The 19,112-nt window shown below is 41.1% G+C and overlaps 1 protein-coding gene, 1 long non-coding RNA gene and 4 other non-coding genes across 7 annotated transcripts; 5 read left to right on the forward strand and 1 right to left on the reverse strand.

Annotated features, from left to right (window-relative positions):
- Positions 1-279: 279 nt before the first annotated feature.
- On the reverse strand, positions 280-13,380 carry trim2b (tripartite motif containing 2b). The gene is made up of 14 exons (XM_019267071.2): positions 13,278-13,380; positions 7,534-8,316; positions 7,231-7,379; positions 6,874-7,054; positions 6,508-6,767; positions 6,278-6,416; positions 6,005-6,190; positions 5,388-5,583; positions 5,079-5,182; positions 4,794-4,961; positions 4,436-4,604; positions 3,936-4,006; positions 3,674-3,814; positions 280-3,595 (listed from the first exon to the last, which is right to left on the reverse strand). Exons 2-14 carry the CDS (start codon positions 7,630-7,632, stop codon positions 3,443-3,445), a joined length of 2,016 nt encoding a protein of 671 aa, XP_019122616.2. The 5' UTR covers positions 7,633-8,316; positions 13,278-13,380; the 3' UTR covers positions 280-3,442.
- A 2,439-nt stretch (positions 13,381-15,819) lies between these two features.
- Positions 15,820-18,990, forward strand: LOC104939596 (uncharacterized). Of its 2 annotated transcripts, none has more exons than XR_003463709.1 (7): positions 15,820-15,936; positions 16,877-16,990; positions 17,369-17,426; positions 17,602-17,670; positions 18,215-18,284; positions 18,611-18,661; positions 18,901-18,990. It is a non-coding gene; the product is annotated as an uncharacterized LOC104939596 (long non-coding RNA). The 2 variants fall into 2 exon arrangements; XR_003463710.1 differs by having other exon boundaries at positions 15,850-15,974.
- On the forward strand, positions 17,205-17,297 carry LOC113747669 (small nucleolar RNA SNORD14). Its single transcript, XR_003463767.1, has one exon. It is a non-coding gene; the product is annotated as a small nucleolar RNA SNORD14 (small nucleolar RNA).
- LOC113747670 (small nucleolar RNA SNORD14) lies at positions 18,046-18,138 on the forward strand. The gene has a single exon (XR_003463768.1). It is a non-coding gene; the product is annotated as a small nucleolar RNA SNORD14 (small nucleolar RNA).
- On the forward strand, positions 18,442-18,534 carry LOC113747677 (small nucleolar RNA SNORD14). Its single transcript, XR_003463775.1, has one exon. It is a non-coding gene; the product is annotated as a small nucleolar RNA SNORD14 (small nucleolar RNA).
- LOC113747676 (small nucleolar RNA SNORD14) lies at positions 18,732-18,824 on the forward strand. Its single transcript, XR_003463774.1, has one exon. It is a non-coding gene; the product is annotated as a small nucleolar RNA SNORD14 (small nucleolar RNA).
- Positions 18,991-19,112: the final 122 nt, after the last annotated feature.

Raw genomic sequence — 19,112 nt, forward strand, 5'->3', positions numbered from 1 at the left:
AGCATTTTGTTCTCAGTGTATAAAAAACTACCTTTTTGCAAACCTTTGGTACAAAACAACAAGCAACAAAGCAAGCAATAAAAGCATGAAAGACTTTGGTTGTCATAGACTCTCAAGTTATTAGAAGACTCATTTGCAGTCATCATAAATGATGCCTGTCCTGTCAGAACATATGTTGTCCGTATAGGTGTGTCTTGACACCTACATATGTGGAAAATATACAGAACTGTGGGTTATTTGCATACAAAATTATCACAAAACCAAACCACAACCAATCGCTGCCATTTAGGAATCAATGCTTTATTTCAGTGTTGAGTGTTGTATGACTATTAAAGAGACAGTCCATACCAGTGAACAGACATGACAGATAGTAAATACAGAGAGAGAGAAAGAGCAGGCAAGTGACACTGTAAGAAACCGATCAGTACTTTAAGAGCTGTGTTTCAAAAACACCACATATCCATTTGAGGAAAAGAATGATATACACCCGAACTACATGTGTAAATATTTGTGATGACAAATTACATTTTTCTGTTGTTGATTTCTTGTAAGACTCTGAATTCCCTCGAATGGATTTGTAGTCTACAAATGAGCTATTTGTTTGAAATGGTTATTAGCTAACTCTTACTTACGTTTGCGATACATTTCAAATCAAGTTTACTGAGAAGGCAATTCCATCATATCAACTTCGAGACAACATTCATATGTATTATTGACATTAAGGCTGAATCTCAGGCCCAGATTACTTCAAGAAACACAACCTGATTTTTGTTAAAAACAATCAATAGTGCTAAAAAAAATCCCAAACGTCTCCCAACTCACCGTTGATGAGCAAAATTGGAAATTTGGCAGCTCTATTGTGCATTAAACAAAGAAAGAGAATGTACTTCTAACAAACAGACTGAGGACATGAACTCCTTTTGGGACTGTGACAATTTTAATCTTTTATTCTTATTGAACATGCACTTATCACACTGATTTTTTTTGTTTTTTAAAGAAGAGACAGCTAGCATTGTTAGCATTTTGCTATGAAACCAATGGCTACAAATAACAAAAACTATTGCGTTGGCTTATAATTAAAGTTAGTTACACCCGACAACTCATCGTTTATAAGCTTACTCACATTATTCTTACCTACGGCTAACATATTAGCTTTGTGTCCATTGGTTTCGATCATAAATGCAATGCTAACTGGCAAAATTTTACCCCCACAGCATGACAACTTTCATTTGACAAAAAAAAATAGAAGTTAAGAACAGAAAAGAATGAAGAACTGACGCTGATTTGTCCACTCAAAACAGTCGATAAAAAATGTATCAAATACCAACAATCATATTTTGATTCAACATAACAGACAGAAACATAATGGGCACTTAAGATTTGCAATGCACATGGTGGAAAACAATCAAATGGCAAGATAGAAAGATTAAAATAAATAAATAAATAACAGTAATAACTTACATGAACTTATCTGAAAGCATCTGATCACTTGTGAACAAATTAAGTTATTGATTATTGTTTATTTTCTTCCTGCTTCAATAAATATACTGACAGACAGACTGATTGACTTCCTCTACCACGAGCATCTGTTAGTCCATAAATCTGTATCAATAATGATGAAGGTTAAAACTAACTTAAATGCGTTTCTGCCTATTTCATAATCAATGTAAATGCTTTGTATTGCAATTATAACTATTACATGAAGTCATTTGTAAATGCTTTTGTCTCCCTGTAAATCTTCTTAGGAGTGGGTTCAAATGGGAGCTCACAGTTAAAATGCACAGTGGTACGTTTGATGTCAACAATCACATAATACAGAGGCATGCGTCTAGAACACTGAGGCGTTTTAAGGGTGATGACATGTGGGACACATGAAATTGTACAAGCCACCGACAGCACTTCTCGGACTTCTTAAAGCATTTGAGTATCCTTGGTGATGATGAGCAATGAATCAAAACATTCGAGAGAATTTCCTCCGCAGTGAACTCTTGTTTTTTTTTTCATTACAGAGACAGCGAGCAGAAAACCGAGTGTGTAAAAATGTTACTGATTCCAAATATGTTCATGAATTTGAGCATTTTACATGATATTATTAAAGGTATTCTCACAAATATATAGGATAGATCTATAGAGCTTTTTCTTTATCTCCTTGCAACAGATTCCTCAGGAAAAATATATAAACACTCAAACCAAGCATAGATAAACAATGCTGCTCTGCAAAGCCACCGTGTCAATCAACCAAAGAAAATCAATCGTTCAGACAATCAGAATAAGAATCAAGCAATCATTTTCTACTGATGAATCTATTGCCTAAGACTTGTAAAGAATACTAGCATATGGCAAGAAACAAAATAAACATTCCATATTCAGACAATCCTAATGTACAAACAATGGACAACAGGTTAAAAATGGCCTATGTCTTAGTTTAATCATGTTTTTTATGACCGTCACAGAGTGAGTAGTCAGTGGTATAATCAAAGGAGGTTTGTCTGGGCATGTGTGATTGATACCTTCACTTCTGGGAGTTTCTGAGCGCAACCAGAATCTTCTGCTGCTGGACCAGTTTGGAGTTAACTGCTTTACCCAAGGGCACCCTCTAATGTTAGCTTACAAATGTTAGAGTTGATGTTTGGTGTACAAATGTAAACTCTGTAGGGGAAGTATGTGGTCATGACCTAGAGTAATATGTGACGTCAAACCAAGACGTAGACCTCTTTTAGCTCACTGGCCATTATTTTGTCAGTTACATACAATATGAGAAGGCAGAAAACTTTTCATCTTCCATCCCATTCTGTCCAAAACACTATCCTTTATGTATTCATTCATGCCTTTGACACTCTTCTGTGATCCCTTTCTCTATCATTCACTTCATCGTGGGTTCAGGGAGCAGTGGTTTTCCAAAGATATTCTTGTCATCCTTTTTTGCAACCTTTTATTTGTTCTTCCTTTTGCATTTAAAGCCTTGTTTTTTCCATTTTTTTATTCCTGCTAATGCCAAACTCTGAGAAAGAGGGATTTCTCAAATTTGACATTATGAATCAGCCTTTGGATAATTGTTCTTAATCCAGCCTTGCGTCTCTCTGGTCCCATTATGTCTTACATTTGCATGAGGGCTGCAAACTCTTGAATCTGTCCAGTCCCCCTTGTTTGTCCAACCCTTCTCTGCAATACACTGTTTAATTTGTTGACCATCCTACTTTATTGAAATCAAAAATGCCAAAACGAGATTGACTTCATTGAGGTCTAATGATGTAATAATAGATAATCTTCGTTGCTTCCTCCTCTTCATTTTTATCCTCCATCCCTCCTTTCATCATTACAGGCAGTGGGTCATGCAATAATTCCTAGAGTTTGACATCGTGCACCATATTCTTTGACTCCAACAACTACTTTCCCTATCCGTCTGTCCTGCCTCCACTTCATTTCTCCATCCAAGCCTCCATCATTGTAGGTAGCGGTAGACTTTAAAGCAGTGGTTGCCAGAGTCGGCCACTACCACATGTCCATCTGAGGTCAGAGCCAGACCTTGGGGTCCATATAGAGGGTCTGCTGATGTGTTGATGTAGGAGAGGAAGGAGCCACTGCCGTCAAACACCTGGAATTGTTTAAACAGAGAGGGAAATATGAGTTGATTAAAAAAAACGTTGAGTTGCACTGTGCAGCACGTTTGTACCTGTATTCTGCTGTTGCCCCAGTCAGCAACAATGATGTTCCCATTAACATCCACAGCTACACCAGTGGGAGCGTTGAACTGGCCATTTCCCTCACCATTGGAGCCAAATTTCAACACCAGCTCCCCCTCAGGGGTGAAAACCTGTGACAGAAAAAGAGAAAAATCCATATTCATGTATCCTGTTAAGCAACAAAAAATAACCTACCTAGACTCAACGGAAAGAGAAACATATTCAGGTAATGTTACATCTGTAGGGTCTTACCTTTACAGAGTGGTTATGGAAGTCAGTTACGATGATCTCATTGTTCTTGTTGACAGCTGCAAAGTGTGGACCTTCAGGACAGGAGCACCAAAATAACAAAAGCAGGTCAGCAAACACTTCACCTGATTTCAGCACTTACTGTTCACTTGAACTGACACCTCAACTGCTTTTAGTGCTTACACTTCGAATCACATTTGAGCTACGTTGACTGCTTATGCCTCAAATGACACTTCAACATGTGCAGGCGCTTGCACCTTAACTAAAATTTGCTGCTTCCAGTCTTTGTACTTCAGATGGCACCTCAACATTTCCGACTGGCATTTAACTGCTTTTGGTGTTTACCTCAGCTGAAGCTTCTACTTCTTTAAGTACCTTAAACTCCAATTGCACATTTGACAGTAATATTGGACATATGTGTGATTTTAATTAGAAGATTATAACTCAATGACATATGACATATATATACTTTGTATATATATATATATATATATACTGTATACCTGCAAATTGCTTGTCACCGTTGCCTCGACTACCGAACTTGGTGATAAGCTTGCCAGTCAGCTGAAAGATGAAGACAGTGCACGCCTTGTTGTCAACCACGATCACGTGACCATTCTGGTCCACGGAGACGCCCTTTGGACCCATAAGTCTACCAGAGCCGAGTTTTGCCTAACGGGAAAGAACCATTTCACAAAATACAAGACATATAAGTTTGAACAATTTGTTTTTATGCCTCAGAGAATCTACAAACATTAAAATGTTCTGAAAGGTAAAATGAACCTTACATTTATCTACTGATGCTCAATAAAATTCCTCCATTCATCCCTTAAAAGCTCAAAGCCACATCAGTCCACCTACCTTGAACTTGCCCTCACAGGAGAAGATGCTGACCCACTTGTTATCATAGTCGGCAATGATGATATCACCACTGGGGTGCACAGCCACGCCGGTGGGTCTCTGCAGCTGACCGGGCGAACGTCCACGCACCCCAAAACGAGTCTTGAATTCCCCCTCGTTGGAGAAAATCTGGAGTGGGGAGGCACTCGTGAGGACCACCATACAAAAATACACACCTTAGCTTCCTACCCCCATCACCTGAACCCTCGGCCATTTGAAGTGATGACTACAGAAAATCCACCATACCTGGACACACTGATTGTTGCTGTCAGCAATCAAAATCCTGCCGCTGGAGGAGGCAGCAACTCCTTGAAGGTTGGTGAACTCCCCTTTATTCCTCCCCTTCGTACCTGAAGAGAGCAGGGAAACTCAATGAACTGACTGTTTGACTGTTAGAAAAGGCTTGAACTAGAAGTTCCTGTTTGACCTGTAAACCTCATGGATGTCATTTCTTTAATAATAGATTTAGATTTAGCTGTTAGCTTAGCTGTAATACACCAAGTACACAAATCCTCTGCTTTATCTGCACTATCCTGTTAAAGATAAATGTCTCACCAATCCTGAAGATGAGGTCATCCTCAATGGGGTTCTGGGTTTTGCGTCGTGGGGTGCCCAGGGCACTGCTGGCTCTCTTGGAGCCCTTTTTCTTCTGCCCGGGGGATTTCCCTCTTCTCTTTGCCCCCTCAGAGGAGCCCGTGGACGGAGTGGCATAGGCTGCTGAACTGGTTGCTGTGGTGGTGGAGGGAGACACCTAGAGACAATGATGGAGGGAGAATACAGCGATTACAGGCATGAATTTCAGGTGTTACTGTGCAAGTCACCTTGAAAATTGTGTTTCATCATCCATTTTCCATGTTGACCTTCAAAATACCATTGAATCGATCGACCCATTTCAATGATATGTGAGTTTGGGATCGAAGCAAGAGGGTATCCAGAGGTGATACGATATGGTTTAAAAGGTACTGGTCCTTTTGGGGTGCATATGTTTTTGCAAGTCTCTTTGTTGAAACAACCACTGCCTACCTAATGTGGGTGCTCTGAACAGCCATAATCTACTTTGTTTCATTCGGTGGTTGTCCAAGTGTGGACCTGAGTGATAAAACTTTCACCCTTGTTATGAAAAGTTAGACATTTCTCCAAAGTTTTACCTACCACACACACCCTCCACCCACCTCTACTTCTGCCTCTAGGACCCTGTTGACGGTCAGTTTGAAGGGACTTCCTTTGATGTGCTGGTCATACAGACGTAAAGCCAATGAGAAGTCGCCCTCCTTCGGGACTATGTACACAAACTCATAAGTCCCATTCTTGTGGTCCACTATTTCACCATCCACTATGCTGCCGTCGGGGGTGAATACCTGGATAGAAACATAGGTAAAGTTTATTTTCAATTTTTTGTTAAATGTGTCCACAGAATTTCACTACATTTTTTTTGCAAAACAAACCTCAGCTGACAGGATTGCATTGCCACTCTTGCAAGCTCCTCCTGACTTGTCTCTTGTCACTATGGTAACTGAGGCAGGATGTCCCACAATGCACTGCTCTAGGCCCGCACCCATCGCCTCACTCTGGCTTGCCACCGCACTGGGGAAAAAGAAGGCAGAGTGGGTCAGGTTGTAACAAATACAAACATTTTTAGCACTGGCTTGAACATTTGGTGTCAGCGCTGTCTCACCTAGTCGTGACGATGGTACCCAGGTTATGTATAGACTTCCTCAGCCCGTCCGTCTCCATCACCAGATCCAACTGGTCATTCTCCTCCGGCTGACATGGCAAGCCAAGGCCGGCCAGCTCCCCCAGCTTCTCCTGCAGCTCCCGTTCTGCTTGCAGACTTGCCACGCACGCCTCCCCAGCCAGAGCCTCCTCTGACTGGGTACAGGTAGCCACAATGTCCCCCTCTCCCCGGGTGAGACTGTCCACCTGCGCCTGGAGGACCTAGACACAGTTTGATGGGTTATCAGATGCTTTTTATTTTGTGAAGTAATTCTTGAACTCTGACAGACGACCTAAATCTTGCTTTTGCATTAAAGTATGTGTGCACCTTCTGTTTGAGTCCATACGTGACCTCCAGCTCCATCAGCAGAACACTCTTCCGGACATCCAGCTGCTTATGCAGATCCTCGAAGCTTGACTGGATGTCCTCTTCGATGGAAGCTCTCTGACTGGTCAGCTGTTGGAGGATCTCCTTAATGAAGGACAGGGCGTCTGAAATCTGAGGGAGTCTGTAAAGATAAAGAACCGGAGCTAGGCAAGCAGGCAATGCTTCACGTTGGGCTTCTTGCTGTTGGACTAGTAAGTAATAGCTGGCTGCTATGTCTTGTGTTGTTGCACTTGCTTGATGTTAAAACCAATGACCTATTACAACCATAGCTGTGTCTAAATTCACTGGGACTTCTACCTGTTCTGGACGGCCCCCAGCCTCTCCTGCAGGCTGCTTCGGTGCTGCTCCAGGGCCTGGCTGAGGGGAATGGTAGGGTGCTCTTCATGGTCCGACATACAGTCCTCACACAGCACACACTCACAGTCTGTACAGTACAGGTCTGCCACCTGCAGGGGAAAAGGTGACAACACCGGGAGAATTGTACAGTAACAGTTACTAGACTGAATGCTCAAGTGACAGAAATCCAGCTTGTTGTCACATGTGTGATGTGGAGGACAAACAGCAGTATATATGAGGCCACCTTGCTTCTTGCAGTCCTACCTTCCCTGCATGTTGCGGGCAGGCGTTCTTGTCCGGTGGAGCCTCCAGGACGGTGCACTCCTCACTGCTGCTATCTGGGGAGTGTTGGTGGGCCTCCATCTGCGAGCGGCAGCCTGGTGGGGGTGAACCTCCGAACACACCCCTTATTCCACACTGTAGCCAGGGGAAGGGGGCCGGTATGTTCAGATACAATGTCTCGTACAGTCTGCTATTGGTCACTTGTGTAAACTCCTTGTTTCACACTTTATTCCATTGTGTGTTTGAGAGGAAGGGACAAAACATTCAGATATACTCCTTATGATAATTCTTGGCACGCGTTGGAGTTTAATAGAGGCATGGCTTTAAAATGTGTGCCTCTGCAGCCAAGAGGAGCGGATACACATTCACACACACCCCTTTCTGGTGCCTGTAGTCAAATCTCAGGGATCAAACATCGAATTGCTCGAAAGGAGTGCTCGAAAATCAGATGTTGGCCTACAGTTTTTGTTAGGTGTACAGTCATCCACTTATTTCAAAGCTTTAGTTTCTTTGTTTCTCTGCCAGGCTTTCTTTCCATTACATTCCTGTTGGGTAAAAATGGACTTCGAAAACCCCACAAATCGTCCTTTTAAAATGTTCTTCTGCGTCCATGTGTTGTCTTAATCCCAGAGCGATATTATGTCTCTTGAAATAAAAAGAAAAAAAAAGTCAATCCTCTTTAGGTCTCATCTGTGGGAAAGCAACAGACCTTGGTGTTGGTTTAATTCACAGAGGGTTCAAACTGAGGACAGCCTCCGCTATGTCCTGTGGAGAAAAGACAGGGATTCGGTGGTAAAGCAGATAAATAAGGATGTTTAATAAAAGGCATTTTTTGTGCTCGTAACTCTGTTTTCCTGCTTTAACATACAGTCGATTTTATGATTTCAGTCAACATTTGCTGAGAGCAGGTGATGCATCTTCACGTCAACCTTAAGTTACACAGTTTAGTTTTTCATTAAGGTCATACGGAGAAGTGAAATGAAATGTACAACCAGGTAGCTGAGGTTTATTTTCACAAGTAGTTTCCATGAAACAGTCTGTTTGTGCCTAAAGCTGCAGTTACTTTAACCACCACTGGATGGCACCCCAAGAAAACTGCATGGAAGTGAATGTAGAAAACCCCAAACTGCACTGCCCTGATGGTGTTTCTCTCACAGTTGACGGTTATATCAAGATCTGCATGATCATAACTTATGAAAAGGTCATAAATAAATGATGTAATATGTGCCCTGACCTGGATGACTACAGGTTGGATCCCACCTCACAAGCACTATAGGAATGCCCATATGTCCCTTCCAGGTGGTGCATCACATCCCTGCACACCCCTAATTAACCCCCAGATGGTACACTCTGTAGCGAGGAACATGTACAGATGGTATGACCCACAGACGGGCTGTGCTGCATGTCGGACCAACAGAGAGAGGGGGGTGGAGTGAATGAAATAAGATACTAATAAAGAGCTGGTAGGAGCAGTAATGTAGGTCACCGAAATGTCTTCAAAGTGACGGAAAAGAGACAGGAGACGGGAGGCTGTGGTTTCCACGGTAACAGACTGCATGGGGAGGGGGTGAGGCAGAGATGCATCAAAAAGTGAAGCAGTCACGGCCCCTTTAATCCTAAAATCCTAAATTGAACGGTTCAGGTTTTTTATACAGAAGCAGAAGTGATCTCGGCTCTGTTCGGGATACAGAGTGTCCCAGTTCATGTGTGGCATGCACAGACGTGATGATGCAGGATTAGTATGAACACCAAACACCTGCACATGCACCACAGAGGAATCTGAGATAACACATACAGGACGCACTGCACACTGCATTAGGTATAATCTGCAGGAGTATGGAAATAATTTAAAGACTGTCCGTTAAATCTAAATGAAATAATAATTATTGATAATTTCACGATTGTTACTACTTGAAATATATGTTTACACACTCAATGGCCACTTTATTAGGTACACCTGTTCTTCTACCTTTACAAAGACAGAAATCTGTATTTATTAATGCTTATTACTGAGGTTGTTGTTTCATCATGTCTCCCCGCTGGTCTTTATTTTTACCACATCAGTGTGTAAAATATGAACCTCTTATGAATAATTTACAAAAAGGGAGGGATTATGGATATGAGTCGCCTGTGATCTTGTACATAATCCCTGTTTTAACACCTCCTCCCCCAAATATTCTGCTCAGAATACACAACCTGCCTGACATGAAAGAAGCTTTACACACACACACACACACACGTAGACACACACGTAGACATAGGGTTTTTGTTTTTCGTATGTTTCTTATGATATTTTCTGTTTGTTTTTATGTTATTCTCAAACATTGTACACCCCCGCACGTCCATTCAAGGATTCTCTGCAGCACAATGCAGCCAGGGATTGTGGGACGACAGTGAGGCTCTTTTGTAGGGTGTGTGTGTGTGTGTGTGTGTGTGTGTGTGTGTGTGTGTGTCTGTGATGCTGTGGTGACTGTTTGTAACTGTCACTTACAGAGCAAGAGACAAGTGAACCCTTTCTTTCTTTCTTTCTTTCTTTCTTTCTTGCTTTCTTGCTTTCTTTCTTGCTTTCTTTCCACTTTCACAGATGATACACTCATTTATATTTTAAACGAATGTGACTTTGGACCAATTTAATTTCACAACATTGAAGTTATAATCCTACAGAAATTCATGAAATTCAGTTTTCCGGGCCATTACATTCAGTAATTACCTCACTATATAGCACTCGTCAATGGGAGTCACAGGAAACGATGCAGCGTGTACAGTAATTGAGCGTAATCTGAAATCTGCATATCATTATCTGAAACCATTAATGTAGTGTTCCTGCTAACTGCTTCACATTAAAGTTCCACTGGAGGAATATAGGGTGCCTTTTCTTGTGAGGAAGTAGTCGCAGGAAACAGTTTATATCAATAATCATCATCATCCAAAATGAATCATTTTCATCATCTGGGATTGGTCAAGACTGCCGCTGTGGGTGTCCACCATGATCACGGTTCTGTTCGAGGTTTCGAGGATTTTCCTTGCCACTGTCACCAAGTGCTCGATCATGGTGGGCATTGTTGGGTCTCCATAAAAAATATTATAGAGAGTACCATTTTGTCCTGATCTATACTGAAGGTTTCATGAGATAACTTCCTCAAACACTTTGATTCAGGTCCTTTAAGTGGCTGTTTGAGGGTTAACACCTGGCTTCAGACCTCACAAACATGTTTAACCGTGTGTGTGTGTATTAACTGCCCTGCCACGTTGAACCGCCCGGTTTAATGTTCGGTTCAGACGGCTCTCAGCAGTGCAGCTGAACGTAATTCATTTTTATTGCATCGGAGCCAGTAATTAATGGAGAGGAAGTCGTTTCACACAGCTGCTCAGTACACCCAGACTCAGCTTTGCTTGAGGAGGCTCAATGCCTTGCTGGAAGGCACCTCGGCAGTGGTCGTGAAAGAAGTAGGAGTATGTTGATCATTCCCTTCTTGACTAGGACTTAAAACAACAACTTTTTCGTCTTTGGCTTATATTTGTAACATTTAAGCAGGTTAATATTAGAATTAAATGAACTTTAACTAACACCATCATACTCTCGTTTATGGCTAAATACTTGCAAACATCCCATCAGTCTCAGTTATACTTATAAAAATCAAATTCAGTCAGTTAAAATGTTCCCAAACATGGTTTCTATCATTTTAAGTGCTTATCACACAGATTAATGCTATAGGTGTTCAATTTGTTTGGGATACATTTAGTTTTATTTAATAATTTCATGCTATGAAAAGGGGTTGAGCCCTGCTCACGATTCAGTCGGCGGGACCTCGATACCAGCGGCTCGATTCTGTGCCGACGCTGGCTCCAAATCCAGGATGTTCTAGCTTCACTTCATGTACAGTGTGAGGAATCAGATATGTATCGTCCATCGTTTGTCCATCAACACTCACAGTAAGAAACCAAAACATACTTCATTCTCGCCCTTAGTGGCAACCAAGGCAGCTGCTGGAGTGGTTGTGCTGCAATATACAAATCTAAGTTTTACATTTACATGTCAAACTTTGGCACCAACGCTCCACGCGGTTGCAATGTGGCGAAGAAGACCAAGTAAAAGCCATAAAATGTTGCTATCGAATGTTGTACAACAGCTGTACTTCAACTGAGACAACAGGAGTACACAGAGTACTACAAAGAAGGGTACTGACAGAAGTATCCAAATTGAGACACAGCGTTACTTACAGTACGTCATCTTGGCTCGACGGACCGAACTCCACGATGTCACCGTGAGATTTCAAACTCAGTTCAGTGTCTGCAGGTTGAGGCTGAACCGTGAGAGTCAAACCAGTTTCTAAAGAGCTTGTCAGTAAATCTACAGTGTGATGTCAGAAATAAACACACACACACACACACACACTAGTAACCCGACCTCTCTTCATACAATATATTCCCATGGGAAAATTCATGGTCACTCTGTCGCTGTCTGTTTTTTTTTCTGAGTTTATGTTGCTGATGTTACAAATGAAAGCCAGATATTAGCAGATTTAAAACAGATTGGAAAACTTCCAACGTTTCTTTTTAGCCAATGTGTTCTGCTTCTTTTGCTCTCCATACAGACAAACCCAAACCCAATGACCCAGTGGTCAATACTAGTCTGACTGCTAGAGGCTAAACAAAAAGAAAATCCATAACCAGCCAACATTTTAGCACACAGGGCCATCAACCGGCATCTGTCCTCCATCATGTCAGCATGACAAAGCAACACTTCATAATCATAATTACCTGCATCAGCTTCAACATCTTTGTTATTTACTGGTTCTGAATCTATCCACTGATGTCATGTTTCTCCATACCCTGCACAGGGCAGACCACAGACAGTCCACTGTCCAGATGGAGACAACCAGAGCCACCGCACCGAGCTTCAGAAACCTGTGGGTGATGTCACAGACACTACATCTGTTTTATACTGTCTGAGGAAGACCAATCAACTTTCAGTAATACATTTACAGGTGAACCAAAACTCTCAGACTCTCGGAGACACAAACACGACTCAGAGGACATCCCTGACTTTGTAGTCTTTTTGTGTGTCTCTGCTCGTTTTGCACCTCTAGTTGTCTTCAAGCATTCAATGCATAGTTCTTTCACGTCTCTGAAGTAGCCGTTTGCGTCTCTCGGAAGTCCTTTTTGCATCTCTTTGTGGTCGTTTGTGTCACTTTCTACTAATCTTTTGACTCTTTGTGGTTGTTCCTTGTGTCTTTCGAATCATTTTCTGTCTGTTGATGGTTGTTCAGTGTCTAATCATAGTCACAGTGATTGGCTTTTCCTCACACAGAGGCTCTGGCCTGTGCCCGGCTTCCATCCATCAGCTGTAAGAACCAGTTTCTGTTCACTGAAGTGACGTACCTCCTGTTACTGCTAGCACTCAGGATGCTAACGTGCACTACATACAGGCCTGACAGCACACACACACACACACACACACACACACACACACACACACACTTGTATTTGCTTTAAAGCTGGGGTGGCTCAGTCTGTGCCTACATTCATTCATTCGTTCATCCTCATCCGTAATCGATCTCTCCACTCTTCCCTCCCTCTTTCCTTCATCCCTCTCTCTTATGAAAGCACATCATGCTACAGATGCTGCTGTCATCCCCAAACATTCCTCCATCCATCCACCCATCCATCCATCCCTCTGTCCCCTCATCCACCTCCACCCAAAGAAACAGACAGCCAGCACTCACCATGATTTCCAAAGGCGATCAGTGTGAGTGTGGCTGTTTTCCAGCCTGCAGCCATCGCGTCATGGTAGTGTCTTGTTTGCTCCCTCTCCTCTCCACTGTGTGTGTGTGTGTGTGTGTGTGTGTGTGTGTGTGTGGGAGGGGAGGATATCATCGTCACGGCAACACCATCACCAGCAGCAGCAGCAGCTTGCAGCAGCAGCACCACCAGGCTGAGGAGGGGGGTGAAGGGGGAAACAAGGAGGAGGGAGGGGGGGAGGATGGAGAGAGCATCCACCAATGAGAAGCAAGAGGGAGGAGAGGACAGAGATGATTGGTTCATGTATCTGTCAGTCATATGATAGTGTGGGTGCATGATGCTCTCTCTCTCTCTGTTTATCCTAATGTCTCTCTGCCTTCACTCCTATCAACTCCATATAATGAATCATTCATTTGAACTTTAAACGAGCAGAAATATTTATACAATATATATATATATATATATAATATTATAATTAATTCTCATTTTATTATTTTTACTAGAAAACTTAGCAAGTACTAAATATTATTATGTTATCATGTGCTGTGATTATAAAGATTTCTAGCACAATATATATCATAAAGAATCAGGACATATTTGTATTATATATATTTGAAGTATAATGTACTCTGTGATGTATTTGACAGAGTTAGATATGATCATATCGTTGTACGAGTCCAATTAAACATTTTTTAATAACATCTGTTTGTGTCAAAGTGATTTATATGTACTATATACGATTTAATACAAATATTCAAGTTATGATTATATACTACTACTATTACTACTGTAGGAGCCATTTCAACCTGTGTACAAATGTTTGGCCAGTAGGCGGCGCCATAGTGCTTATGATACATTGCACCAGTGACACAGTAAACATACGTTAAAAATATCTTGTAGATTAATCAGTCAAAGAAATGAAACAAGTAACTAATATTATTACAAATAGAAACAAACTGTCTAAAAAGTAAAAATCATAGAAATTGAATAGAAACAAGAAATAGAACTAGAAGATAAAAACCATGTACAATTAAATACTTTATTTACTTTATTTCTGCACAAACTGCACAGCTCCTTTCATCTTCAAGACATATTGCATCCATGCATATGACATAAACAACTGAAAGATTGTATTTTCAACAGGACTTGAATAATTTTCATTGCAACTGTATGTTTACGTATTTTTATTTTTAAGTTCAAGTCAGCTTTATTATCAATACTGCAATATGTACAAGACATACAGAGAATTGAAATTGCGTTTCTCTCTGTCCAAACAGCACTGAACATGAAATATAAAATACAAAATATAACCAGCCAACATTTTAGCACACAGGGCCATCAACCAGCATCTGTCCTCCATCATGTCAGCATGACAAAGCAACACTTCATAATCATAATTACCTGCATCAGCTTCAACATCTTTGTTATTTACTGGTTCTGAATCTATCCACTGATGTCATGTTTCTCCATACCCTGCACAGGGCAGACCACAGACAGTCCACTGTCCAGATGGAGACAACCAGAGCCACCGCACCGAGCTTCAGAAACCTGTGGGTGATGTCACAGACACTACATCCGTTTTATACCGTCTGAGGAAGACCAATCAACTTCCAGTAATACATTTACAGGTGAACCAAAACTCTCAGACCCTCGGAGACACAAACACGACTCAGAGGACACCCCTGACTTTGTAGTCTTTTTCAATGCATAGTTCTTTCACGTCTCTGAAGTAGCCGCTTGCGTCTCTTGGAAAGTCCTTTTTGCATCTCTTTGTGGTCGTTTGTGTCACTTTCTAGTAATCTTTTGACTCTTTGTGGTTGTTCCTTACAAAATATAAGTGAAGATGTAAAAAAAATATATAAAATACAAATATGAAATGTGAAAATATAGATTTTTTTACTTTCTGTCTGTTATGCACCAAAACCACCAATATAAATTCACTGTATGTGATTTTTGACTCCGGTGTATATTTTACATTTGGCACTTTGAATATGTTTTTAATTTAATTTAATTTAATTTAATTTAATTTAATTTTATTTTATTTTATTTGACAACTTCTTCCACCACTGGATTGTATATAATAAATGCACAGAGAGTTGACTGTTGAACTCTGGAGGATCCCTGTAGCCCCTGCCCCTCATCCCCCATCTGGACCCCCCACCACAGATGCACAGACAATAATACAAAAATACTTTGCACTGCAATTACTTGCACAATGCAGTGTTTGCACAACCTGGACACTTGCACATCTCACTACCTCACCACTGTTGTTGTTTTCTATTTATTGTATATACTTTTCTTACATTTAAATTTGCCTTTACTTTTTATATTTTATGTTCTATATATATATATTTTATTTTATTTATTTTATATTTTATTTTATATTTGGATATTGGGCTGCTCCAGGACCAGGGGAAACCAATTTCGTTTCATCCCATGTTTACATGTGTTGTAATGACAAATAAAACTCCTTGAAAAATGTAGAAGATGCCACCCTCCTGTCCGGTAGGTGGCGCTAAGGCGCCATGCAGCAGTCTGACCGCCGCCTGGCGGAACAAAAAGAAGCGGAAACCCGGTCACCGTCATTTGAACGTGGCGCGGCGGATCTCGGCGGACGTCACGGAGACTTCTCTGACTTCATCGGTAAAATCTGCTTTAAAATGTCTCCGCAGTCCATAAATGTGAGTTTGTTTGTGTTCAGCAGAAACTGTAGGACCTGGATTTGGCGCCGTTTCCGTCAGAAGTGGCGGCAAATGTGGCGGATGGTGGCAGATAGAGCGCGAGGCTGAACGTTCCAACACGCTGTCCTGAAACGTGACCGTTAGTTCGTTAACGGTCATCATTTGGCGGTCTTTTTTAAATGTAACCGTTATAACGGACGTTAGATATGAGCGGCCTTTCAAAGTTTGGTGTTTTAAAATAAGTTTAAAGTTGGTTTAAATGTTCGTTCGCTGTTACTCACTGAGCTTGTTGTTAGTTTTTATAGATTTATGACTGTTGGACACAATTTAAAAACTTTTTAAAGTCATAAAAGTTTAACTTCCTGCAGTTTCCAACACGTGGAGGTAATGAGATAAAATACTCCACATTAATGAATAATTAACATGAGTCTAACACTACATCCAAAACCTTTATTTGTGTGTATTAGTGCCATGCTTATGACACCTTTTCATGACATGTTTTAGCTGGAGTTAAAGGCGTTCTGCGGTATATTGTGTCAAGCGTATTTATAGTTATCTCACATGTGCTTATCTATTAGTGAATTCTACTGTGTTAGTATTAAATATTCTGTCTGAAACCTGGACGTAGTCTCCGTGACGTCCCCGCAGACTGTCTAAAACCTGGACGTAGTCTCCGTGACGTCCCCGCAGACTGTCTAAATCCCGGACGTAGTCTCTGTGACGTCCCCGCAGACTGTCTAAAACCTGGACGTAGTCTCCGTGACGTCCCCGCAGACTGTCTAAAACCTGGACGTAGTCTCTGACTGTCCCCATGGCACACTAGCATTGATGATAACTGTCTGTGTAGTTGTGCTTTTTGACTTTTGCATTCTAGTTTTCTAACACTCAAAATGTTCTACCAGGGTCACGTCAGTCACAGAGGATCATGACCTTCAGGGACACCGTACAGAAGCTGCTCACTGGTGTCACGATGGAGGATGAGAGTAATTCATCAGCTCAGCTGAACCAAGACACAGGTGAGTGAAATTAAAATGCAGCTAGAGTGAAGTAATCACTGTAAATCTGCAACATAACCACAATGCCACTAAAGATGTTAATGAGGACAACGTTCCACCCAAAATGTTGCAGCAGGGCTGCTAATGTCGTATAAATGTGAAGTCCAGAAGAAAAACAAAAGGCCAGTGTGATCACCTGAACGAGCCTCTGAGCTGTAGACCTACTCGCTTCTTTTCGCTGTGATGACATTATTTCCTGCCATTCGTAGTTTCCACCAGAGGTCGGAAGACCAAAGATGGTCCAAACCTTCCTTGGATGTCTGAGCGAACAATAGAAGTCTATAATTTGTCCATCACATGTCTTTGCTCCAGAAGTCACATTATCTGTCTCACTTTCAGGATGAATGGCGTGTCAAGCTATCTTCAACATCGATGACCATCAAAGCCTGTGAAGTTGGTATGTTTTTATTTCTTCTAGTTTTACATAGTGTGTTAAATTAGCTGCTTGGTGAATCTGTCAATCCAACAAAGTCTAAATTTAGAGACCTGTCGCTGTGATGACATTATTTCCTGCCATTCTTGTTTTGTTTTGTTTTTTAAATATCATCACTAAATAGAAATCTTACTTTCAGGCTGAAAGAAACGTCTGCATATTCGTTGAGACGTGACACTCGAAGGCCATCACTTGTGACATAAAGCCGGTATGTATCTCTAATGTCCAGTCATGTTAAAGAACCATAGGTTGTTTTTCTTGAATCTGATAATCTCATGTTGATAACCAATGTTGACTTGACTTACACCTTCTCAGATTTGATAGTTTCATGCTTTTCTTTAGTATATGACTGTAAACATTTTAGTTTGTTGGTTGAATAAAACAAGTAAAGTAAATAAAATTACATTTTTGCCATTTTCAATGCCATGTTTTATGGTCCAGACTTTCAGTTGTCATTTGCAGCCCTTAGTTTCAGATACGTTTGGCTAAATTCATAACTTAAATCTTTAAAATCTGTAAATGCCTGACACCTTTTTATTTAAAACATGCTCAACCTTCATCTGTTGACCTGCTCCCCTACAATTCGCTGTGATGACATTATTTCCTGCCATTCGTAGTTTCCACCAGAGGTCGGAAGACCAAAGACGGTCCAAACCTTCCTTGGATGTCTGAGCGAACAATAAGAAACAAGTCTATAACTTGTGTCATCACATCTCTTTGCTTTGCAAACTAACTTTGTCTCTCGCTTTTAGGGTGAACGTTACAGCGATGCTGTCATGACCACCGAATCGTCAACAGGTGACGACTTAACCCGAGAAGCCGGTATGCCTTCTTTTTTTTCCTTTTTTTTAAGACTGCGGTATTTAACTAAATGGCTTCTGTGTGATTCTATGAATCCAATGCTGTTAAATTTTATTGCTTTATTAAAAAACATACTCATCTGAATCAGGGAATTCTACTCAACCTTGATCCCTACAATTCGCTGTGATGACATTATTTCCTGCCATTCGTAGTTTCCACCAGAGGTCGACAGACCAAAGACGGCCCAAACCTTCCTTGGATGTCTGAGCGAATTTAAAAGACGTGAACAAAATCAATCTATCTTTAGCTTCTTAACTAACCTGTTGTTACATGTCCGTCCCTTTCAGGGTGGACGTGACTCTCCCGGCTTTCATATCGCTGATGGTGCCTAATGTCTGGTATGTATTCTTCTGAAGATTATATTTTAACTGAAGTCCAGCTGTCATGTACAGACTGACGACCTACAGTTCGCTGTGATGACATTATTTCCTGCCATTCGTAGTTTCCACCAGAGGTCTGTCGACCAAAGATGGCCCAAACCTTCCTTGGATGTCTGAGCGAATTCAAGTCTGTTTGACCATCCTGTTCGAAACTTTTTTTTTTTTTGGTCTGTTAACTGAAGTTTCTCTTTTTGTAGGTCGACCATGAACAAGGAGCTGCATCACAGACTCAGGAAGGCAATGTTTTTGTTGATCAAGGAATAAAGAGTCAAATGTTGCTAAATGAAGTTGCGTTGAGTGATTCTTTCTAGAGTAGACGACTTGTGATGTAAAATGCCTCATTGACGAACAGTGAATACAATTTAGAAATAAAGATCTTTTTTTTTTTTTAAAGATTGTAAAGCCCTCT

The sequence above is a fragment of the Larimichthys crocea genome, chromosome XIV (assembly GCF_000972845.2).
Source record: "Larimichthys crocea isolate SSNF chromosome XIV, L_crocea_2.0, whole genome shotgun sequence".
In the NCBI taxonomy this organism is placed as follows: domain Eukaryota; kingdom Metazoa; phylum Chordata; class Actinopteri; family Sciaenidae; genus Larimichthys; species Larimichthys crocea.

Excerpts from the sequence above, each read along its gene's own strand:
- trim2b (XM_019267071.2), bottom strand. The coding sequence starts at position 7,632 with ATGGAGGCCCACCAACACTCCCCAGATAGCAGCAGTGAGGAGTGCACC. Across the intron at positions 4,605-4,793 it reads CCTGTGAGGGCAAGTTCAAG|GCAAAACTCGGCTCTGGTAG; the intron begins GTAGGTGGACTG and ends CTTTCCCGTTAG. Across the intron at positions 4,007-4,435 it reads CGGTGACAAGCAATTTGCAG|GTCCACACTTTGCAGCTGTC; the intron begins GTATACAGTATA and ends CCTGTCCTGAAG.